General features: G+C 53.2%; 1 protein-coding gene across 7 annotated transcripts in view; it reads right to left on the bottom strand.

Moving 5' to 3' along the window:
* OPHN1 (oligophrenin 1) overlaps nucleotides 1-24,462 on the bottom strand; it is a 69,892-nt gene that overhangs the window by 23,981 nt on the left and 21,449 nt on the right. For 3 of the 7 annotated variants that reach the window (XM_087749230.1, XM_087749231.1, XM_087749233.1), the window contains exons 2-12: nucleotides 24,123-24,218; nucleotides 19,809-19,870; nucleotides 17,319-17,390; nucleotides 8,398-8,499; nucleotides 7,277-7,387; nucleotides 6,434-6,538; nucleotides 5,308-5,437; nucleotides 3,848-3,948; nucleotides 1,607-1,698; nucleotides 1,396-1,474; nucleotides 111-192 (exon numbers count right to left, since the gene is read on the bottom strand). In XM_087749230.1, the coding sequence (XP_087605356.1) occupies nucleotides 111-192; nucleotides 1,396-1,474; nucleotides 1,607-1,698; nucleotides 3,848-3,948; nucleotides 5,308-5,437; nucleotides 6,434-6,538; nucleotides 7,277-7,387; nucleotides 8,398-8,499; nucleotides 17,319-17,390; nucleotides 19,809-19,870; nucleotides 24,123-24,218 (1,032 nt within the window). Of the gene's footprint in view, nucleotides 1-110; nucleotides 193-1,395; nucleotides 1,475-1,606; nucleotides 1,699-3,847; nucleotides 3,949-5,307; nucleotides 5,438-6,433; nucleotides 6,539-7,276; nucleotides 7,388-8,397; nucleotides 8,500-17,318; nucleotides 17,391-19,808; nucleotides 19,871-22,239; nucleotides 22,452-24,122; nucleotides 24,219-24,462 lie in introns of those variants that run through there. The other 4 variants (XM_087749232.1, XM_087749234.1, XM_087749236.1 and 1 more) reach the window with 3 other exon arrangements.

Here is a 24,462-nt window from a genome sequence, read left to right as displayed (position 1 = left end):
GGCACTGTGACGAAAAGGAAAGAAGTTACGCTGCCGGCACGGAGGGAAAGCACAGCCTATCCAGCAGAAATCAAGGACGAGTATATCGGCAAGGAAATACACTGCCCGACCTCCGGACGGCTTCGGCAGCTCAGAGAACAGCAACAGAAACGACTCACTTTCCTCCTGTTTCGTGATGGGACTGTGGTAGATCTGAAAAAGGGGAGGGAATGGAGGAGGAAGAAACAAAAACATAATGCAACGTGATTCAATATTTATTTTCAAAAGAAAATGCAGCACCCCATAAATCACCCAAAGCCAGTCATAAACAGTAAGGCAATCTCCCAAAGAAATGTCACTTTATAATTAAGGAAGATACCATTATCTACACAATAAACGAGTTTTTGCTGACTTCCTACATTTCACTGGAGCACCTATTTCTAGGAAAGAGGTCTCCCAAAAATAAACAGGAAACTTTGTCCTTTAGGTGCCCTGTAAAAAGGGCAGCTGGACAGTCTGGCACACAGGGGTATGGGTTTTTTGTTTGTTTGCTTGCTTTTAAACTTTGCTTTGTTCAGACTGAAGGAAGGAAACACCAGCAGGCACCGAAAGGCAGGCGAATGCTGGGGCAGGGTGGCCGCTCCCACGGGCCAGACTTTCCAAACGCTGCTCAGAGCAGGGACAGACAAAAAATCACCTAGAATCATGGAATTGTTAAGGTTGGAAAAGACCCTTAAGATCATCGAGTCCAACCGTTAACCCAGCACTGCCAAGTCCACCACTAAACCATGTCCTCGAGCACCACGTCTATCCGTCTTTTAAATCCCCCCAGGGATGGGGACTCGGCCCCTGCCCTGGGCAGCCTGGGCCAGGGCCTGACAGCCCTCTCGGGGAAGAAGTTTTTCCTAATATCCAACCTAACCCTGCCCTGGCGCAGCTTGAGGCCGTTCCCTCTCGTCCCATCCCTTGTTCCTGGGGAGAAGAGACCGACCCCCCCGGCTCCAGCCTCCTTTCAGGCAGTTGCAGAGAGCGATGAGGGCTCCCCTCAGCCTCCTCTTCTCCAGACCTCCCGCAGTCTGGAGCGCGAGTTGTGAGCAACAGAAATATCGAGCGTTCCAGACCCAGCATGGCCACGGTCCTTAGGCAGTCTGGCACAACTCGGGAACGTACCAGAGCTTTAAAGGAGGAAAAAAAAAACCCTGTTGCAAGCTGTGCTGCGAGCAGAACAGCAGAAAACCCCATTTTGGCCATGCAGTGGCTGAACTGAAGCCCGAATTATGGGTACCAGCAGCGGTGGCGCCAGCTGCAGAAGGAGCCTGCCCGTGGCTGCGTGGCCGCTCCGCCGCAGGCCCCGCCGGCAGAGGACACTGCTCGGCAGCAGATGCGCGGCCGGGAGGCAGCTCCCCGAACACTCACCGGCTCCTTCCCGTCCATGGCTTCCATCCACAGCCTTCGATTGGCTTCCGAGAGTGCTTGCAGCGTGATGGTCCCAGACCTGTGCGGAGTTCACCCAGGGACAGGCAGGAAAATGAAACAAAAGTTGTTTTTAATAAACAGCAGAAAGCGATTTCATCCAGGTTTACAAGGTTTATCTGCTTGGAGGCCATTTGAATACTAAGCACCTCACCTTTCATTAGTTTCAATGTCAAAACAAAACCTTTTGTCTATAGAGTCAGTCTTTCTCCTTACACAGGATTTCAGTGTCAGGTCCAAGGTGCCCTAGGAGAGAAAATTAAAGCCAAGATTAGAGGACAGAAGTATGGGACAAGATTTCAGGCTCCTCAGCACCCTTAGGTGGCAGCCCAGCACAGCAGTGCCCGTAGAGCAGCAGGCTCCCAGCGGGGGCCCTGCCAGTCCGACGGCACTGGTACCAGGAGCGCAGACAGGCCTTCCCACCATCAACAAAGACAGGGATCAAAGGCTTTGTGAGCCAGGCTTCCTCTCCTCAGCCACAAAACCTTCTACGTTTCACGGCACTACCCCGCAAACAAGTGCTGAATATCTCAGCCACAAGCAATACGCCTCCTCAGAGCAGGAACGCTGCTATGAACAAACCTCAGGAGGCAGTTGCTTGGTCTTTGAGGCCAGGACTGTGCTTGTCTGACACAGCTGGGTCCTAATTTTTATCAGGGCTGATCAGCGCTACCAATTATCCATAGCATTCGTGGTCCAAACAGCTTTACCCAAAATACCTTGTAGAAAAAGAATGTTAACTGACCAAATCTAGAGTAGAGGCACTCTGATGAAAGGCCGGCACTGCGGGGCTGAGCTCTGGCCCTTTGCGTTCACGCCCCTTAATACAGGGGCATTAATTGACTCTAAAGCAGAGTCAATTTGTAACGTGATCGTGAGATCTCCACGACTTTGCAGGAACTCTGAAGAGACACCAGGAGACCTTACAGCCAACCAGACCCCGGGGCTGAGTCTGCAAACCTGGAACACGTTCATCACCCCGACTGTCACTGCCGCTGCGTCTGCAAGACCTCTGCCAGCAGCAGATCAAGCAGATCCAGGACAGCCCGGCGGCAAAGGCAGCCTCCTCCAAGATTACATCTGGCTTATGCGCCGTGATGATAATCTCCTGGCTGTGTTTTGTGCCTGTGCTGGTCGTTTGGGGCTTTTAAGAGCACTCTTTGTAATTGTGGCATTTGAAGTTGTGTGGCCAGCCGTGACCCAAAGGTGCAGATTACCAGACTGCAAGAGTTTGGGAAGGGGACTAATTTACATTTTTACAAGCCCCTGCCTGCATTAATTAGCCTTACTAGACATGTTTACAGCAGAGATGACAATAGATCTGGACATTTCTTTGCCAAGGTCTCTGCCAAGGGCTTCCAAAAAATACATTTTATTTTATCGCTGCAGCGTGCAGAGGGCTGCCAAAGAACAGACCATGAGATCACGAACTGGAGAAGAGCATGCCTGACCGGGAAGTTCCCGGGGGATGTCGCTCCATGGCAGAGGAGGGCGGGGGGACTCAGCTGGACGCACTTGCTGTACTCTGAGCCATGGTCCATCATCCACGCCTGCATCCTACCCCTCCTCTGTCACGTCGAGGAACTGCAGGGAACTCCCAGACACATCGCTCACTGGTAAAAACCAAAGCCCTTTGTGAAAAAAGCAGTTCCCCAAATCGTTGCCTTATTGCACAGTTTAGAGCTGCAACTGCTGCCCTGTCCTCCTCTCCTAACACCGGTCCCACTCACATGTAACAAGTTCCGAGAACAGAAATCAAAATCACAAACTAGTGACTGTGTGAACATGCAAAGGCAGATAAATACTGCTTTTGAAAGTGCTCATTAATAACTCGAGTAATTCAAGTACTTGCAGGCACTGCTAGAGGGCTATGTGCAAACCAGGCTGCAGGTTCACCGCCCATTTGCATGGATAAATATAAAAATTAGCTTGTCTAGAAAGGCAGAGATTTCACACTTGACCAAACCTGCAAGTCACCACTGCCTGAACAACGCTGACACGACACGAACCTGCCTCTCCACTGCCAAACCCCACAGGACTTTGGGTCACTTGGGAGAGAGGGAGGTGAAACTTCTCTTCGCCGAGGTGCTTCCTCCAGGTCGCACCAAACCGCCCGCCTGCGCAGCCCGGCAGGGAGGGCACACGAAGCCCACCCCTCTGCTCTGTGGCCCGGAGCCCTTCCACGGCCACAGCATCGGGACCCAGCCCACCGTCACCATCTTGAGGACGGGCGCTGCCAGACGACCGCTCCCGACAGCAGGGCTGGCCTCTGCTGCCCTGGACGTGGCGCTTGTGTGTCTATTTGCTTACGGAAAGAGCTGACATGGGTGGATTCAAGGTGAGACCTGATGGCTAGGTCACTGTTTGCAGACATCCCTCCAAGAAACCAACTCACTTGCTTAGCTCCAGGCTTCTGGTCCATGGGCGTCATCCGTAAGGTTTTTGCCTCTTTTTCGTACTGGCAATAATACTTCACCCAGGAGATGCCCAGCGCCCCTGCAGAAACACACGGGAAGCTGGAGTCAGAGACGGCGCCCTGGCTGGACGCAGCCGGCAGGGCATGGCCGGCGTTTCCCGCATGTCCGCACGTCTCCGGGGACGGACACCACCGGCCCCATGGGGACACCTCCCTCGCCAGCGTCTCCACTGGCAAGAGCCAGGAGGAGCGAGAGGGGCAGAGGCGCGGGGCGGCAGCCGCCTCCAGCACCCTCCCAGAACGCTGCTGGTGAAAGGGCATTTGTGGGACTCTGGCCACCAGCCAGGCTGGTTTGGCCAAGTCCAGCCAAGACCTACACTGGCAGCATCCTACGTGTCTTGAATGCTTGTTTCACATAGACACCACTATTTTTTCCTGTTGATGAAAACTTGGCAGTAAAGACAACAGCATCTTTAAAACACTCCAAAGTTCCTATTTATATCACACTAGATTTATTGTCACTTTTCTTTGTTGTCTTAACTGAAACCCTTTATATGAAATACTTCAACTGATATTTTTTCTGTTGGGTTTTTTTTGGTTGTTTTTTTTTTTTTTAAGTTGCAGTTGTCAGGAAGAACAACCCTCTTCATACTTGATTTATAGGGAAAATATAAATAGAGGCAGCAAACAGTCATTGGCATGCAGGAACATGCAACATTTGTTTGTGGTCTAAAATTACTGTCTATGTGCTTTCTTTTAAAAGCAGGGTAAACATACGTACAAAGATATGTATAAATACATTTGTATATATCATCCAAAAAATAACTGCTCACAAAGTAAGTTGCCTATAGACTCAGAGGCCACAGCTCTGCATACAGGCTTTTGTCCCCTGAGTGTTCATGGAAAGCTACAGCGAGTATTTGTAAAAGACTGAATTAGGTTTGATTTGATTCTGCCCAGAATCGCAAGTTCCGCTCTCAGCAGCCTCACTCTCGTCGCCGGTTAACACTTCAGCTTGCTCAGATGCCCTCAGAGACGCTGCGAGAGGGAAGCCGGGCAGGACACCAGATTCGTTCTGATAACACTCAGCCGAGGTGCAATCTGCCAGAGCTCCCGTCTCTCCAGCGCTACAGCGGAGTAATAAATCTCATCTAATTTGAGTGCAGGGCAATTAGCTCCTTGCTTACATGGCTCATGTAACCCAGAGAACGCTCTGTGCCACTGCTGGGAAAGCTGGCAGCTATAGCTGCCGGTGATTCCCCGGGCACCCTGTGCACTGGCAGGCGGTGACACCCGGCGCAGCGCAGCCCACAGAGCCGCCGCGGCTAAAGCTGGCCTGGGCACAGGAGCCGAGCGCAGCCCACGCAGCGGGGCTACGAGCAGGGCAGCCCAGGCTTACACATTCTTTAAGGCATTCAGGTGCATATCAAAGCCATTACATTTCTCCTGAGTGTACAGATAGCCCTCAATGGTCGGCTGCCCGGGTAGCTTGCAGGTTAGGGGGGCTTCCTTCATCCTCTTCTTCAGGTCTTCCAGCTCCTCCCGCGTGCTGGAAAAATGATTCCTTGTCTGTTAAGAGAAAACAAAAAGAAGCACATTTGAACATGAGCAAAGAACGAGCTTCAGGTATCCCTGGTCAAATTTTAGGTGCTCTGGCAGAAATGAACCGGTCCCCAATGTACAAAATGCAGAAGCCACTCCACAAATTCACATGAAAACTCCAGCTGTAAGAAGAACCGGACTCTTGAAGATGATTGAAGAGACAAGGTTCAATATATCGTACACGGAAATGGTGTTGAGGAGTCATGACTGGGAGGATACTTGTTCTTTCAATAAAAGAAACTTAGCACATTTTAAGGCTAGGTGGAGCAGAAGGAAGCACCTGAACTCCTCTTCGCACCATTGTTTAGGTATTGGGCGTATTCTCCTACAAACCTAAGGTATTGATTCCTTAAAAGATCATGCTACACTGCTTGGCATGAAATTTTTAAAGAGTCACATCAACACGGGGTACAAAATCAAGGCATTTTTATGGAACACCACTTCGATCAATTAATGAGCCAGCAGCAAACTCAGCTTGGCACAGATTCACGGCTGTTGTTCCAGAGGAATGAGGGCCAGCCATGAAAGACTGAGGATAAAAGAAACAGGAGACAGATATTTTACCCCATGAGTATACCCAGCCAGCTGAGGAGCCTACCAAAGCATGTAGTAAGCCGACACCATTAAGATCAAGATTGGAGGCCTTTTTAGAAGACATGCACAATTTCGGTCTCATGAAATCGGAAGAAATTCTCAGGCTCGTTTATGCACACGGTTAAATGATACAATTTCAATAGCCCCTTCTAGACAGAGAAAAACACTGTAATAGCATCCGCAGACTCTCTTGCACAGGAGAGGAGAAAATACACGTGAACTGAGGAGGAAATAACTTTATTTGCACCTCCCACAATGCAAACACGGACAGGCTGTTTTGCGTGGAAAAGCCTTGCCACCAGAGGCATTTAAATACAAATGAGAACAGAAGTCACATGCAAAAAATACTTCAGCTGGGCAGGAACTCACATTCTGCAGGCTGAGCTGAAGCTGCTGTTTATAAGGGAGGAAATCCTGCGTGAGCTCAACTGTCAGGTTGTTGTAAGTAAAGAGGCTGTGGAGAAAAGCCAGCACCTGCAAAGGAGGAAAAGGACACAGATTAAACCCCTCTTCTATATTTCTAATCAAAGGAAAGATAGACAGGAAGCAGGGTTTCAGAAATTACATATACAAATTTATTTTTTCCCCTTACAACTTTAGAGTGATGCAAGTCTTACTATGACTTATCCACCACAACGTCCCTAAAGCCCAGGTCTACCACCCACACATATGTCTTAATAAAACACACCCGAAATGAAAGACCCTGCTGTGAGAACAAGAGCAGAGCTGCAGATTGCTTGTCCGTGAGACCTACACGATCCCACGCTCAGCCGCGTCCGGCGCCAGGGCAGAGCCACCCACCCAGGGCAGGGTCCCTGTACGCAGCCACGAGCCGGTACCGCCGCAGCCTGTGCCCTGACAGCTAAGCGGACCGATAACAACTCTCTCCCTCTGAAGACAGCTAATGCTTACCAAACACGAGGTGTCCAAGGTAATTCATAACAAGAGCTCTAGCTACCTGCAGCGTCCAGCCTGTTCCTCAGGATCGACTTACAGACATGAGAAACGAGTCTGTGGCTTCGCAGTGCTCCAGCAAACACCACTAAGGCTGTTAAGCTGCAGCAGTCCAAGTGTGCAAGGTTAACTCCTGCTCCATCACAAGACTCCCCAGGACTGAATCCAACCTGGTAACTCATCCCCTCCTGCGACTGTCAGCAGGTCAGCCTATCTGAGCATCAAACAGCAAGGCCTGAAAGAAGAGGAGGCTCCTACCGGTTCAACAATACTGAATTTCTTGCTTTCTTGTACTTCCTGGATCTGGTACACATACTCCAGGGAGGACTCAAAGAAATTGTGTCTCTCTTTGTCAACCTGAAGGTCAGCCTGGAAGAAAGAGGGAGAGGTCAAAAAAGAAAATACATCACATCTAGCTTGACAATATTTGACTAGCATTTGTCTGTCAGCCCACAAGTATTTCTGTCCTCACTTAAGAAAAGCCTGCCAAAGGTGTCCGGCCCAGGTTTTGAGCACTTTGCACAGAACCAGAAGACTGGAGCGTTGGCCATTCTTCTCAGGTCTGCTCTTTTCTGGCTCCCTTTCATTTATGGATCTGGAACCTCACCCCGGTCTGCAAGGACAAGGCTTTCCCAAAGCCTATTTGTTATTTTAGCATAAGCTCCTTCTCCACCTGCAGCCCTGCACCGGTGAGGACAAGGCCACTGTCACGATCCTCTCACCCGGCTCCAGCTGTGACCCGAAACCAGCAATTCCAGAGCTGCAGCTCCAGGTAGGACAACGTGGCATGCCGTGTTACCACAGCTTACACAGATTTTGCCTTGCAAAGATGCTTGTAGATGCATCTGACAACTGGTTTGACAGATTTGATCCAGCTGCTCTGATGTGGGCTGGCGCAGCTGGAGCTTTCCTTTCTGTTGCAACACGCTTGGCAGCAGCATTGGCTGGCGGGCACCCCCTCCTCTGCCTGCTGCTCGCTGCCACCGAGGGCCTGCTGCCGCGACTACCCCTGCAAACACCAGGAGCTAGGCAGGGAAGTGTGCCGGCAAAAGTAATAATAACCAGTTATTTGTCAGCCAGATCAGTTCCCCAAGCCAGGTGAAAGGGTGGCCGGTCCCCAGCTGTGCCAGTGTAACCGGTCACTGCCCTGTACTGTGAGGGTGACAGTGCATAAAGCCACTTCTACCGTTCAACACGCTAAGGAGAACTACGAGCTCCATTTCCCTGGTCTCATCCAGAGAATCTAGGCTTTAGGCAGATTTAACTGCTTCTCAGTTTCAACGGGTTACTGAAAGGGATGACTTCCCCCCTTTTTTAAGATCTAGAGCTGCTGGTGGTGTTGCTTCCGCACCCAACTCTGAAGAAGACTCCATACACACCTCCTGCAACTGGGACTCCTTCTTTTTGGAAGACAAATGCAAATGGCGATCCAGCATAGAATAAAACTTCTCGCCATCCTTCTCGAACTTTTTCTTTCTTTCCTGTAGATGCAAGATTTGAAGCAGAACCAGTTATTGGCATTTTCCAGACACGAACATGCAACAACGCCAAGATCTTTTGTGCAATTCAGTACTCCCATGGAAACATTCTGGTCGGCCCAGCCAGAAGAGGGGGCCACTTTCCATTTGCTCTGCTTTCAGAGTCCGTTGCTGGATTTAGTTACGCCTCAAGATCAACCTCTGGCAATACTTTGTACACAGGCACTTGAAGTATTTTGTCGTGTTAGCCTTGTGGCAAAAGCCCCACCGACGAGATATTGTTCCCCTCTCAATCTCTTCAATGTCAAGTAAACTTGAGACATACTAATACACTGAAAAACTATTCACCATTTGCTAACGTGCCGTTCACGTAGTTCAGAAACAACTGGGCAAATACTTCAATGTCAAAGACATGTCCAGGATAAGAAAAGATTTGTTAGGAGTTTGGCAATTTTCTGTTTTGAAGCTTTTATCGTGTGTTTCTGAAACATATCAGAACGAAAGCAGAAGAGAAGAAAGGCGATACACGGGAGGGAAGCGATCATCTCTCTATTAGCAGCGGTGGGAAGAGAGACCACAAACCTCGCAGTCCAAGCTCACACAAGTTTTCCTGCGTAGTGCCCACCCTGAACACAGCCCAGAGGGATGCTGCCTCAAACACGGCCGTTTCCCAACACACCATGTGGAGACTTCACCTCTTGGAGGTGTCCTGCAGGTGGGCTGGTTCTTACTGACCTGTCGTACATCTCAAATGTGCCTCCCACAGGCATGAAACACAAAGTGTGGACGGATTTGTTAAGAAAGACTTTGCGAAGGAATCACTATAATAAAAAGCGTTATTTGCATGCACAAACCTGGAAGGACAAAAGTCTAGAACGAGAGCAAAACGAGACATTTGAGAACGAAACCCAGAGAGAAGCCGAGCTGAGGACCTGGCTGTTCCCTTACAACGACTGTGAAACCACAGAGGACTGTGGCAATCAAGAAACAACCATGAGTAGAAGCCACGCTGACAAATACTCACATCAGATGGTAACTGAGCCATCAGTGAGGCTGAGAGGCAGTTAAATTGCTAAAATAAGGAAATCCCAGCCAGGCAGCAGCCTTGATGCCAGGTCCAAGTAGCTGAGGACTAGTGTATACATACTACAGGCTACGTACAGGGTGCCCAAATCCTCTGTCTAGCTTTTGAAAGCTCAAGAAAGTGGAAAGCAGCGTTAGGAAATCTCAGCCTCCTGTGGAATTGCCGCTATCTTTCAACAGTTATCTCCTAAAAGCTCAGAAACGCTGTTCTCTTGCCCTCATTCAGAAATTCATGAATAAGCAAACACACCAATGCCACCACGAAACAGAGCAGACGGACTCTGCCAGACCGGCTGGTATCAGTTATTTTCCTCATGAATTCATCAGTGACTGCAAAGTTTGAAGCTGCACTTCCTAAATAAAGTCCTTCAGTCAGTTCTCCTGCCATGAAGTTTTGCTTCCCCATTCCACGTGCACGGACTGCTCAGTCTGTCTGACGGGATGCCCTGCACAGCGGGACGCCTGGGGGCTCCCGAACTGGTACTTTGGCTCAGCACGGTTAGACCTCGCCTAACCGTCTGCTTTCTCAGTCCCTCGCTCATAGCGGCTACTGCCGTATTGCCTCTGGAAGAAGAAAGGTTTTTTTCTGGTGGGCACACACAGGGAGACCCTCGTAGGCTGTTTACTGGAGCACGCGAAGCTTGCACAGCTCCCCGCGTTACCCATCGCGGCCAGCATCTGTCAGAGAGGGGCAAAGGCACCCACGTTCGACAGCTAGGTCAGACCTCCCGGCAGCAGCCACCTTGGCCTTTGCTGGATGAGCAGCTTGCCATCAGCACCCAGGCTCCTGGCGGTGGGCATCGGTTCCTTACACAAAGGGCGGCCAAGCGTCGCTGCCAGCAGCCTTCCTACGAAAAGGGGTTCTCACCCCACAAGAGTTCTGTTTCGCTAATCCCTGCCCATTGCTCCTGTGAAAGCACAATTACTACGGAAAAATGCAGAGGCACCAACTCGAATATCCCTGCTTATATTTAACTGCCTGGAGTAGGGCAGGCTTAGACCAGCACACCTTTCTACCCCAGTAATTACTGCCCTACAGACACCCTGTAATTACAAGACCCCTGAAGGGAAGCACATCTTCTGGCATCATCCTCTGCCGTATCAGGGATACCGAACTCCGCGTTAGCAAATTCATGCCTCAGAATAAAGAGAGATCCATATCAAATCCAGAGGAACAGAGAGTGCTCTGAGGGTGAAATTAATTTAAGCAGCAGTGCAGCTGCGGAGCCGATGCCAGGAAAGACTGTCAAAACAAAACACCGCCCTCGTGACTAACACCCCTGATAAGTAAATCCAAACCCAGAGAAGCAAAAGCCTTTGCGAAGCAGCAATGACCGTGTCTGTAAGGTCACACTTTGGATGGTCTGTCTGTGCCATCAGATGCCACGTCTAACACAGCCAGGACCCTAGCCTTGTTTTCATTTCTGTAACGAGGAGTCACCAAACGCCAAGGCCACAGAAGCGCAGTGAAACACAGCTGCAGGGAGAGCACCGGCGGCTGACGCAGCGCCGCGGGTCTGCAGCTCACAACTGTCCTGCTGCTGGCTTCTGGCACCTCAGAGAGGATGGCTATGCTGGCAGCAGGCCCCGAAATGCCCCGGTGATGGAAAGCTAGCTCCGAACCCAACCAAGAGCCCAGCTACCCCCACGGAGGAGGCACGCAGAGGTGGTCTCTCAACACAGCAAGGGACGGTGCCAGCCCCACTCCTTAGGGGACCCGTGGGCGAGCAGCTGAAGGTGCGCCAGGCGTCCTGTCCTGCCTCTTGACGCCAGCGAGCGGCACACGTGGGGTGACTTGGGCGTCCCCACCCTGGTGGAGCGGCCACGAGGGACGGCAGCCACGCTCCAGCCCAGAGCAGGGACCAACCTCTCCCACCCTCCGCCATCCACTCTCCGGCTGTGTGGCTGCTCATCTGCCCCAGGAGCTGCGGGAAAGCGCAGGGCGAGGGAGCAGCTGCCCACGGGAGCCTGGTGCTGCCGTGGCCGGGCACGGCAGAGCCCGCAGGCAGGGGAGCGGTGCTGGGCAGGGCAGGGGGACGCGCCTCTGATGCAGCAGCCCGGGCGTGCAGGGCTCCTGGTGAGATGAGCATCTCGTCCCTAGGAGAGGTGATGTTGCTGTGGGTGGCCGTGGTGCCCATGCAGATGGCCACAAGAGCACGAGCCTGCAGCCACAGGGAGACCACAAACCAGGACCCACGCAGCAGCTCTGCCACCAGCTCGCACGGGCAGTGCCCCGCGGGAAGACACGGCCTGTCCTGCAGCAGAGGGTCATCTCTGCAGTGGAAAGGGAGTGGAAAAGGTAGGTGGAAAGAAAGAAAAAGCCTGGGGGAGCAATGGAAGAGCTTTTTCTGCAGCAGGAGCTCGGAGGCCAGACAGCAACCCCTTCAGGGAGCACCTCCTCCTCCGCCAGCGCCCACGGGCAGGCAGGGGCACACAGCTGTGCCGGGGGTGCGAGCACCGAGCTCTCCCTGGGGATCGAGGGGATCGGGAATGATGGCAGATGTGGACACCAGTGTGCGGATCACGGCTCACCCCGGCAGGAGAACTGCTCCCATGCGGAAAGGAGCACAGCACAGAACAGCATTTTTGGCCACTAAAACGGGGCTTGCCAATCATTTCTCACTCTCGCTAATTAACATATAACTGAAAAGCAGAAGGATGAACTACAAATGCCTCCTGATTGTCAAGCCAAGGCTTCTAACAGCTTGTTGGCTGCTGAACAGAGCAAGCCAAGACAAAAAAAAACCCACAAAAAACCCACCCAGACTGAAGCACAATCTGGAAACATGAGCACAAATTAGTTCTTCATGAATATTCAAAGGACAGCATTACCTTCCCATTAAGATTTGCCAAGTCCAAGAAGCTGCCCAACTTTCATTTATTTGCTCACCAAGAGAAACCGAGCTGATTTCACCTGAATGCAGGCAGAGTCACGCAGCAGCGAAGGAGGGTGCTCTTTGAAAGCTTTGCTCTCTAAGCTTCAGCAAATGCTGCTTTAACCAGAAATGAGCTGGAGCCCTTGGAAAAGCACCGGCTGCCCAGTCCAGCGGTCAGTCCACCAGCAGCTTCGGCTAGCTGTGCGTGCGGGGTCCTGCCCCGCGCACCGGCTGCTGCTGCCGGGAGCAGGGCAAAGCCGGAGCCCCTCGGCAGCTGCTTGGTTCCAGCTTAAGTGAGAGATGGAGCGGCCGAGGACTAGGGGCGAAAGGGGCAAACGGACTTGCCGAAACTCTCCCTTAACCATTAGTTGCTAATTAGGGTCCTCTGAAATTCCTATCCTAGAAGAGGCAGAGTGAGCTGCAAGTGAGGAGCCCAGCTCACGTGGCTACTTCTCTTCTTCAAGAAAAACAAAACAAAATGAAACGGAACACACTTGGCCTGCCGCAGCCCCTACCTCCGACCACACCTGCGGGGGTTCGGGTGGAGGATGAGCACCCAGCAGGACACCCAGCAGGACACGAAGGGCAGACGGGCACGCAGCCGGCGCCGGGCGCTCCCAGGCTACCCCTGCCCGCACGGCCCTGACCCTGCTGCCTCCCCAGAGCAAAGCTGCAACGTGGCTCTGAGCAGAGCCAGGGAAAGACCGCAAGTTGAAAGCCTGTAAATATTAGATGAATCCGCTTCTGCTGCATTTCCCGCCCCAGTATGCCCCGTTTCAATGAAGGCAACGATAATCCTGCTGGGACCGCAGCAGAGCTACTGCGCTCGTGACATGGACGCCCAGTAACGAACACAAACAGTGATTGATGTGTTCACCATCTCTCGATAACGAAGACAGCACTGAGTAAATTCAAACCCCAAGTCAGTTTGGGGAAATCGCAAGCTGTTGCTGGAGAGGAGCTGAAGGCGCGAGATGGGCGGCAGGTTCTGCTTCGGCTTGCGGCCTCATCTGGCAAGCGGCGGAGGGAAGAAACGGGAAAAAGAGAAATATGTTCATATGGAAAAAAATACTTCACGCCTGAGTTTAATTTTTATGATGCATCAGCAGTTAATACAAAAAAAGATGATTTCTAAAAAGTAAAATGCTGTTGAGGGGTGTAGAAAGAGCATTTCTACAAAACCACACTCAATTTAACCTGGTCTTCTTCCCTTACCCACTGCGTTCTCTCCAATGCTCCTTAGATCTTGCTCCCACAGAGATGAAAGCAAGTAGAAGTTACTGTCCTCCCTTTCTTCTAAAATTATTGCTAATGAAATATTAAGAACAGAATTAACTAAGTACTTCCAGGAATACATGTTGTCTCCTATGTAAGAACTTTTTGAAAAACACTGCATTTATTCAGCATCCCAGAGCGTAGTAAACATTCCTCCCGCAGCTTACAATGAGTCCAAAGAAGTTTTTCCCCTCTGACTTTTTTGTTTTGCTTTGTGGTTTTGGTTTTTTTTTTTCCTTAAAAAAAAGCTGCCTCCTTGCAAGTGGAATCGGAATGAAACTTCTTCTATTCAAATCCCCCTAAACTGGATGACTGCATCATGGCTTTCAGCGAAAGCACCCCAACCCCAGAACAGAGCTCGCCCGCAGCGTGAGAGCTGAAAGCCGAGGCTTTGCTGGCGGCTGCCGGCGGGGCGGGAGGGACAGGCCCCGGCCGCGCGCGAGGCCCCGGCCGTGCGTGAGGCCCCGCGGCAGCGCCCCAGCTCAGCCCCAGCCCCGCCGTGCCGATGGCGTCTGGCCTGCCCGAGGGCGAGGAGGGGCCTTCCTCGGGCTGCCGCAGGACGTGCGCGTCGCTCTGCCGCATGGCTCTGTAGGCCAAGAGGAACGTGCGCTAAGTAACGCCACGCTCGTTTGGGGCTTCAGGCCACAACCCGTCCTACCGTCCTGCTCTGTGGCGAGCACGTCTCCCATCACCCCTCCTTCCCCTGCTAATCAAGAACCCCACCACCCCACAGGCTACGCTGCTCATTTTCAAATCCCACGGTCAGGCACAGCTTCGCCAGGCACACCCAGGACTCGGAGCCTCTGCCGAACAGAGATGGCACAAAACCCACCGAGTTCGTAGCCTGCGGGGACCGAGCGCGCAGTCTCGCCTCCGTAAACACGATCTAATGGGAAATGAAAAACCAGACCGCCCCACACGCTCTTTCCCTTAAGCGATCCCCGTGCCTCCCTGACACCATCCCCGCGCCTCCCGGCGCTCGCAGCAGTCTCGATTATGCTGGCTCCCTTACGCGCTCACCTCATCAGTGCTGCACCCCCTGCCATGAACTCTCACCAGCTCCTTAGCTTTCGAGCAGAATAGGGTTCCGTGGCCAGGGCTGAGAAATGGGTCAGCTCAGGGGATCGTGGATCCTCCGCTTTTATTCTTGATGTCTACACACACAAACATTTACCAACAAGTCCCGGGAAAGGCGTCGATCCCAGGGGTCTGCGGCTAGCAGGGGAAGGTGGCTGGAGGGGGCGGCTGCGGCGGGCCCTGGCGACACGGCGGGGGCTCCCCTGGGTGGGAGCACACCATCTGACCGAGGAGACTCCATTCATCCCCGGGAAAACGGGTTAATGCAGACTCAGATGTCTTCGTCAGACTGACTGGCTGCTCTCCAGCCAGAGTCATCACAAAGACCCAATTCAAAGGCTCTTCCTATCTGGCTTCAGCATCTTGCAAAGAGAACAGAAAACATCTCACAGAAGGCAACTCTGCCAAAATATGGGAAACGAAAGCAGAGGGCACAAATTCTCTGTGTCATGTCTCCAGTCTGCTCCACAGCCCGGCCCTGGCCTCCCTCCCCCCGGTGTAAATCAGGAAGGATCTACTCGGGTGATGCCAGTCAGCGGAGGCACAGCAGAAACGGAGAGGGACCCCTCGCTGACAGAGCGCCATTGTGAGGAGTCCTCATTTGTATTTCACGCCTTCTGCTGAGGGATGCGAATGACCCAGAGGAGCTCTGCAGGCTGGCAAGTGAAGGAAGGCTTTGTGCCCGAGGCGGTACCAGAGGACGCAGCCCAGCGGGACCCGGGCCAGCGGTGTAGCGCGGGCTCTGGTCAGGAAAGCACCGGAGGCGAGGCCAAGGGTCTGGAGCAGGCCGGGGCTCGCTCCGAAACTCGCACCCGCTCAAGGCTGCAGGGCGGCACCGGAGACAGCGTTAGCTCCCGCGCATCCCGTGCCAGCGCGGGTGCACCTGCGAACACGGCGGGGTGCAAAGCGCTCCCCTGCAAGCTCCTGCGCGCGAGCGCTTCTGCTGAGCCGTGGCAGAGCCCTTTCTCACCGAGGTGTGCCCGACACCTTTGCAGTTCATGTTCCTCACAAGAAACAAAATCCAAAGCCAAACCACAAAGACCTCCAGGCCACCTGCAATCAATCCCTGCCCTCCGCCACCTCTCTTCACCACTTGTGAACAGTGTCCTGCCACGGTCACTGCCCGACGCCTCCACCTGGAGTACGCTGCCCCATCAGCAGGGACCAAGGAAGGGCTGTAGGCTGCCAGGTGAATCCCTGTCAGTGCTCCGAGCCCCCCGCTGCCACGGCTACGGCACCAACCGTGCCGAGACAGGCGCCTGCCAGCCGGGCACCGGCCAGCTCCGGAGCAGGAGGTGGCATGGCTCTCGGAGCAGAGCGTGCTCCGGGATGTAGACAAAGAGTAATCCTTACACACCTTAAGGGCTACCTGAGAAGAAAACAGCCTGAAGGACACTTTAATACTGTCATCTGAACGTTTGCAGACTGTTGCCCTCTTGACTTAAGTGTTCCATAAACACAGAGGGGAAAATAAGCTTGACCTTGTCGCATGACTCTCTTCTAAATATGTGCTGGCCCTACCGTTAATGCAGACAGCTCAATCAGGAGGGGTTCTTCTCTCAGCCCTGGGCACGTCCACGTGCTGGTAACACAGAGGCCTGCTGCAAAACCCACCGGCTGCAAAACCTTCGCCACCCTTACACTGCTGCGGCTTCTCAGAGAGGCGCTCTACACACAGAGTTGTACAGGGGGATTCTGAAGGGCAGGATGGCGATCGAGTATCATTTCTCAAATCCTGTATTTATTAAACGTTGGAGACTCCAGATGGGCTGGGCTGAATCCAAGCCCCAAGAGTTCTCCAAAACATCTCCATTTCTGAGCTGGTTCAGAGCCAGCCCCATTTCAAGCTGCCGCCGAGTAACGTGGAACCTGGACTTCTTGATAGCAGACAAGGGAAAAATAATCTTTTCTGCTCAACATGTGCAGGATTTGCTTTTTATAGTTTGTTTCTTTAAAAGTTTGGTCTGTCTGAAAGACTCATTAGATGCTTTATTTAAATATTTCATAACAAAAGCTTTATGACTATAATCAAGTTCGGACTGCCGGCCTCTGCTGCTCTTTCTCCCTCCCACTCTAACATGTGCTTATCAATGGAAAGTATTTTATTCTCAGTAGCACTGAATGAACAAAAGGGAGAAGAGGGAAAGCAGCAAGGAGTATCTCCTGATCACCGGTCGAAACAAGCACTCCTCACTCAGGACGGAGACGGTGCTGGAATCAGGCCAGCAGAGAACCCAAAGAATTCAGGAAAAGGTTTTGGAGCCTCTTATGATTGAAAAATCAGACTAAAAGTCACAGCACGGACTGTTTCCTGCCAGCAGCTGAAAGCCAGCATTGGATGGGGAAGTTTCTGAAAGCATGAAGTCGAAAAGTAGTACAACAATTGTCTACTTTTTAAAAACAAGAAAAAAAAAACCCAAACAAACAGGAGAAAAAAATCGAATTCAAACATAGTAATAGAAAACAAACAAATCTGTTCAAATTTAAAACAAACAAACAATCAAGCCTTACCTTGGTGAACCCTATTTGCTCCTTCCGGAAGTTTTCCAAAGGTTTGATCAGCAGATCACTAGCGTTTTGTACCTACAGCACAAAGAAAGAAACAGTTTAATTACAGGACGCACATTCATTTTCTCCTAAATAGAGGCTGAACAGGGCTAGAGGCCAAGAACTCTTAGATTTTAACGTCTCTGACTTGCAAACTTGTTCTCTGTCTGTAGGTGAAGTCACTTAACCCGTCCGTACCCACGTTTCCCCATCCGTAATACACAGAAAACCCCAATCATGGCACGCGAGGCTTCGGGGACATTCTGTCCATGACAGACGGGTTTCCCCCAGCTTGCCACCAGCCCTGGGCCGCAGGCCGTGCTCAGGCAGGGCAATCCCGTCAGTGACAGCACCGGCCACCCACCCTGTTTTAAGAGAACCGCCGTCCCTGTCGGGCACGGGAAGGGCTGAGAGGTGGGCAAAGCAGGCTGGCTGCTGGGTGAGCCCTCACTAGGAGCAGGCTAGGCTGGTTGTTTATCTCTCCAAGAAGCACAAAACAGAACAAATATATTCTCAAAGCACACTGGAGACTGCTACTTACTTGTCAGCTCCGCTGGGTGCCTGCCTGCAGCGAGCTGCCCTGCCTCGCTAAGGGGCGGGAAGGGAGCGGAGAAGACGTGCTGCTGCTGCAGCTGCTCCCCCTCCGCCGCTGCCGCCGGCTCCTCTGCTCCAGGCAACGCGGCCGCGCTCCCTCCTGCCACCCAGGCACCCCACTGCACTAGCCCTGCTTTCCACGACAGCATCCACCCTTGTCTTCCGTGCAAAGCTTAGATGGGTCAGTAAGATCCCGGAGGCAGGGACCTGTTGAGCTGCTAGCACCTCCCAGCGAACACAGCAGATGCTCATGCTGGTGAGTTCACTGCCAGAAAGTGGCTGCCACAGTCCCAAAATGAGCTGTTTTTCAACGTTGAGCAACCCATAAGAGCTCAGCAAGGCCACGATGGGCAGGAGCTGCTTCTCAGAGAAGGTGTGATGAAGGCCCCAGGCTCAGGCGAGCAGAAGGCAGAGCTGGGGCTGGCTCCCTGCCGTGGCTTTCTCATGGTCTGGCATTTCTCACCACAGACAGCACTGGGCTTGATGGCTCTAGCAACACGGCTCTCAAATAAATGATGGACTTTCCTTCTCCTGAGATCCAGCCAGAAGAGGAATGACAGCAGGTTATCTGTCACAGCGGGAGAGTAACAATAACAGCTAGGGAAAAAGGAAAGCCTGCCTGTGCCTCTCCCAGTCCTGCCAGATGTCCGAAAGACGCTTTCCTGGGACATGCTCTGCGCTCCCTCTCCACGGATCCACAGGCAAGCTCACCCCAGTTTGTGTGACTGGCTCCAGCTCCACCCTGGCACTGGGACAGGACCCACCACCTCTTCCCGTCCCCACTTCTACTGCGACAGGCTGCCTCCCGAGCTCCAGAGGAGGGAAGAGAAGGGGACACAACACTGCACTGCCACAGCCCTTTTAGGTACTTTAAAGCTGATCAATATGGTGACAGTGTGAAACCTTCTGAGTGAGCTACTGTAAAGGATTGGTCCTACAAGTGGAGGGCAAAAAAAAGATTTAGAAAAGTTGGGCAGCATCCCTAAAAGCATCCATGATCCCTTCCACTCACTTACCCACTGCCAAAGGGGCCACTATATCTGGGATGTAACTAATGAAGAAATATCTTACTGCTTTCCTCCTGCCTCTTACTGGTTTCCTCCCGTTCCCTGCCTGTCTGTGGACCCGTGGAGCAGATGGTGGTGTCCCGCCAGCACAGCCACCCCTGCGGCGCTGGCCCAGCCAGCAGCCTGGCACGAGCTCCCATTGCTGCACAAGGCAGAGGAACGCAGAGCCAAGCAGCACATTCCTGGCATGCTGTAAAAGCTCTCTACTGAGCCTAACCTTCGTGTTTTTCCTGGAATTAGGAGTGAAACGGGAAGCCAGCACTCGCTCTGGAGGAGCTCTGGAGAGGCAGAGGGCACAACGCAGCGGGAAACCAGAGGCAGCGCATCGCCCTGCGGGAGCTGTGCTGGCAAGAGCAGGGGCACAGGGGGACCTGCATGCTCACACCCAGCAAAAATGAAGCTAAAAATACATCTCGCTTCTTATTCTTTAGCACTTTGTTTCACCACAAAACCAGCTTGTTCCCAGCTCAGACACACCTGGCTCTGCAGAGCAAACCTGCTGCGGATGGCAGGGCCCTGGGGCTCCGTGACTGCCCGGCATGCAGGAGAGGTTTCGGACGCTGCGTGGGACCACCTCTCCCCCTCCCCGCCCAGCACTTCCCCTTTGCTGCTCGGGGCCCACGGCGATGGCACCATGGACCAGGCGTGGTACAAAGCACAATGTTCGTGGTGCTCCCAGGTCCCTCCGATGGGAAGGTTCACACCAAGGTACATGGTGCCATTTGGCCGTGATCTAGCGTTTAAACATTGTGACGAGGCAGTAATTACCAGAGCACAGTTCAGATCATCTTACCATCATGGACCTCTCCAGCTCTACCTCCTGGAGCAGCTCTGCGAACTCCTTAAAGGACTCGGCTGTAAAGAAAGGAAGAGGCTGGTCAGTGGAGCTGGGATGTGGCACCGGAGCATGGGACACTCGCTGGGGTACCCGAGTCTGGCTGCACCCCCAGCATTGCTGTCTAAAGGCTTGCCAAAAAATAGAGAAGAGGTGGCCCCTTTTGGCAGAAACTGAGCGAGGCCAGGCACTCAGTGAAGGCTGGCCACGAGGGGTGTTTATTTACGCACTGGAGAGGAGGGCCTCCTGCCTGGAGCAACGTGGGAGATAACACCCTGGGAAGGGAAGCCGAAGTTAATTAGCTTTCATTAGGGACTGTACTGCAGAGCCGGTAGGGCAGGCGGCAGGGAGGGGGCAAACGAGGGGAAGGGGCAGCTGCCGGCACCAGGGACCGCGGCGGGACAGGCTCTGCCGCAGTGGGGGGCTGCGGGCAGGATGGGGCTGCCTGTCCTGCCGGGATGGCTGCCGGCAGCGCCAGAACGGGCCCGGCACCTCCGCCTGAGCTGGGAAGAGCTGCAGGTGCTTTCTAGGACCAAGGCAAGTCTGCAACAGCCCAGAATGACAAAGATTAGGTTTAGCGACAAGCAGCACAAAGTCCGTGTACCGACAAAGGAAAGGCAGCAGGTGTAGAAATGGTCACAGACACTGACACCGCTCCCCAAAATGTTACACGTTAAACAAAAACATCTCATTGATCGGCACTTTTCTTGGAGTCCACTGCCAACAAAAATAACATGAAACCTTTCCTTTAACAAACGGAAACAACAAGGTTTATTTAGCCTCGGGGAAAAAAGAGACCAGGTAGGAGCAGTTGACTCTCGCGGCACCAACAGGGTTATCACCACGAGGGAACACTCGGCCCTTCCCTCTGCCCACCGAAGGAGAACACGGGAAGGGGCTGAATTTGCAGCAGGGGGGAAACCCCTCTCACCAGAAGAGCACTAACGGCACTGAAACGAGGAGCACTGCAAAAGTCTCGGTTCCCCGGGAGGCTGCAAGGCAAGGCTGGGCCAACATCTGCCTACGCACACAGCGTGGCTGCGTGCTGAATGCTTGCGGGGAATAGTCTGATTGCCCCGGTGTACCTGGGAACTACCTGGGAGTTAGCTGGGACAGGTTCCCCCACTGCCACCCTGCAGGGCTCGCAGCTGCCCTGCGCAGAGCAGCGCTGGGGACGGGCCCCGCCGCCTCACGCTCGCCTTCATCGCCGTGGGTAAGGTACAGAACGGCTTTGCAAAGCCTACACTAGTTCTTGTGCTTGCAGCTCAGACCCCGCACTCACCGCAAAGCGCGCAGAGGCACTTGAGCACTGCTGAGCGGTTTAAAGACTGTCTGAGAACGAACCAAGGAACCCCAGAAGGGCCTGGCTGACACCAGAGCTCTTGAGCAGGGTGGCATCCAGAGCTCCAGCATGCCTGGCTTGGCAGGGGCAACACACGAGGGAACAACTCGGGTGTACAGCGAGGCACGTACAGCAACAGCTCATCCCAGATACGGGGAGGGGATGCATTTGTGCTCTGTCTGCAAGCTGAGGGCCCTCTCCCCACATCCATAGGTGGTACCTCAGGAGAAATACCTGTCCTTCTGCTAAAAAACAGCCATAACGCTGCTGCACAGCCAGCAAGTACGAGCTTCCAGCGTTAGGGGATTCACTCTGCAGTTGCTGAGACAGACACAAAAGGGAAAAACCACAGCCTCGTGACACAGGCCCTCAGCTGGCATCATCAAAACATAACCTTCTTGATGAGTCAGTAACTTCTGAGTTCTCTTCCGTAGCGAGGGCTTCAGAGCCTGGCACATGCGACCTCCTAATAGTGTATTACGCTTGACCACAGGGCCGACCGACACGGTGACTGTCCCTGTGGTTACTCGGGACGATGTGAAACCTGAAGTGCACACAGACACCAGGAGCCCAAGCCAGGAAAGGAATTATCACGGGGAGAAAGAGAATCCAGCCCTGACTTACAGGGAAAATGTCAGTGCCTAACATTTTCACTAGATGTTTTCCTCCTTGCTCCACAGGAAGAGCCCAGGCACACGTTTCCTGGCTGCAGTCGCAGAGCAGCCCACTGAATTTGTCCTTGCACCACAAACACCCGCCTCCAGCGACACCCCGCTGCCAGGCCCGCGGTGCCCAGGAGCGCCGGGGTGGACCTGCACCACCGGCCTGGGTCAACGCCTGCAAACCCTCGCAGAGCAGGGCAGGGCAGGGCAGGGAGGCTGCCCGCCACCGCTGCCAGCCACACCACACCTGGGAACCGCCTGGGAGTGACTCAGCCAGCCTCCGACAGCAGCACGTCAGGAGTGTCAGCTGCTTAAAACCAGAGGACTTTGGGTTCCCGTGCCTGGGAGGGAGGAACACGCCATCCGATTTCATTGCTCCATTCACCTCTGAAGGAGCCGGTGATTCGGGTCCCGTGCGGGTGAGCGGCGGAGGGACCGCAGCCGCTGCGTAACGCGGGTGCGTCTGTAACGATAAACGTCCCCGGGGGAAAGCGCCGCTCACGGCAGACAACATCAGCCCAGCGTCTGTGCCCTGACTCGCACTTGCAGCGTTCAAAGCCGCCACCTGACGTGCAGGAGTGTCAGCCCGCTCTCTGCCTACATAAAAAGAAATGAGTGCGCCATTAGCTGTATGTACAGATCAAACACGTTCCCTGAAGTACGATAAGAAGTGCTTGTGAATGTTTTGCTTCATTCCCATATCCTGCACATCAAATGAGCTCCTACGCTCCCACGCAGATCTCTGGCACCCTTGCAGGAGATGGAAGCTGCTATGGAGATGTCAACGCCCTGCTGCTGTTTCGGGAATAAGGGAGCCTTGCAAGGCGGCTCAGCCCCAGCAGGCACTGCAGGGTTCGGTGCAGGAGGAGGAACACAGCACAGGCTTTTTCACAGGGGAAACCAGGGACCTCTTCTTGAAAAAGCAAAACAAATATGCCCCAACAAAAACAGAAGTAGAGAAATGCGCTCGTTTCACCACAGAGTGTTTTACATTTGCTGTGATCTCTTCTTCCTCTCCTCCGCCCACGATCCCCCCATTCAACCTCTGCCATTTCCAGCAGTCTTCCTCGCCTGCCAAGCGCCGCGGCCCCACCACACCGGCTCACCACACCGGCTCCCCGCAGCCCCGCCGCACCGGCTCACCGCTGGCAGGCTCAGGGAGGCAGGCAGAGAGGCAGCGCAGGGGCGCGGGACGCTGGAGCTTTGTCCCTTCCAGCCAGGAGGAGGGACGCTCCTTTCCTTGCGTGGCTGTTTGCTTCGGATCCCTCTGCTCCCAGGAGGGGCATTTATAAGGCAATGTTTTACCCTCCCTTATTCAGATGCGTTTGGAAATTCAGCACCTCTATTGCCATTAGATTTGGAGGCTGACTCATTTCCAGTGGGTTTCACCTAGAGACTTTCCATAAAGGAAATCCGATTTTGAAGGGCAAGCTGCAATCTGCTTTAAAATGCCTTAAATAAAACAACTGAAAGAACAGGCTTTACTTCCTTCCCCTTTCAGCGACGGCTGAGAGACCCGACATCAGCAATATCACACTTGCAGCCGCTCTCCAACAACAGCCTGACAAAAGCTTTTTTTCTCTTTGTTCTTTTTCCCTGTGTCCAGCCCAGGCAGGCGCCCCCGGGGTGCGCCCAGCTGTGGAACCTGCACAGTGGCACCGGGCTGGCGCGGACGTCAAATGGCTTCAGGATGGCTAATCCTGAGCAGATGCGCGGGGACCAGTACGGCATACGTGCCACAGGCTTCCCTTCCGCGACGGCAGAGACTGGCGATTATTTGCCGTACAATGACACATCCAGCAATTCATTTGTCCCGACAGCTTGCAGCCTGCTCCCTTTTTCAGGGCAGCACAGGGCAGCTCTGTTTTTGCAACGTGTTCTCTGCCGAGCAAAGGCAGCTTTAGGAGCAGCGCCCGCCTGGATTGGGAGATACACCAGTGCTCTGGGCCGTGTGTGCTCCCAGTCCACCTGCGGCACTGGGAAGCGGGACTTGCTGGGATGCCAGTGCCATGCCGCCATCCTCCCCAGCGCCTGGCAGCACGGAGCAGGGCTGGAGCCACGGCAAACCTCCACAAACTACCCGCTGAACTGGGAATGTGAAACTCTACCCATGAACGCTCAACTTTGTAAAATACGCTATGGGATAGCTGACTGGCAGCTGAGGAACCCGGCTCCTGATGCTGTTTAAAAACCATCAACACAGGCAAATTCCTAGAGGACAGACTTTCTCAGTTACTGAAAGTTTGCATCAAAAAGAAGAAAACTTACCAATATTAATCTCATCATCTGTTAGTGTGTCACCAATAAAGTCGAACTGAAAGGACTGCAAAGTCTGGGAGAATTTCTGTACTGCCGATGAGTAACCTGGAAAAGGACAGAGCAATAAGGCTGTGTATTTTTGCAATTGCTATACAGAAGTGGCAAGTCTTAGAAATTTAGCCTGAACGGAACAAAACTATAGTGAGGTGGTTCAAAAAATCCATAGTCATCATGAATTTAAAGCACGTTAGAAAATGTTGCAATGTTAATAACCATTAGAGGATACAGAGAGCATTTGTTTTGTTTTGTTTTCTTTTGCTTTCTCAGTGTTGTTGAAAATGCTGCTGCA

This window comes from Nipponia nippon, unplaced genomic scaffold (genome assembly GCF_047370975.1).
Source record: "Nipponia nippon isolate SJK-2023a ecotype South Korea unplaced genomic scaffold, ASM4737097v1 scaffold_12, whole genome shotgun sequence".
Lineage (NCBI taxonomy): Eukaryota > Metazoa > Chordata > Aves > Pelecaniformes > Threskiornithidae > Nipponia > Nipponia nippon.
The sequence above is the reverse complement of the archived record's forward strand: the minus strand, read 5'-3'. Positions and strand labels throughout refer to the sequence as shown.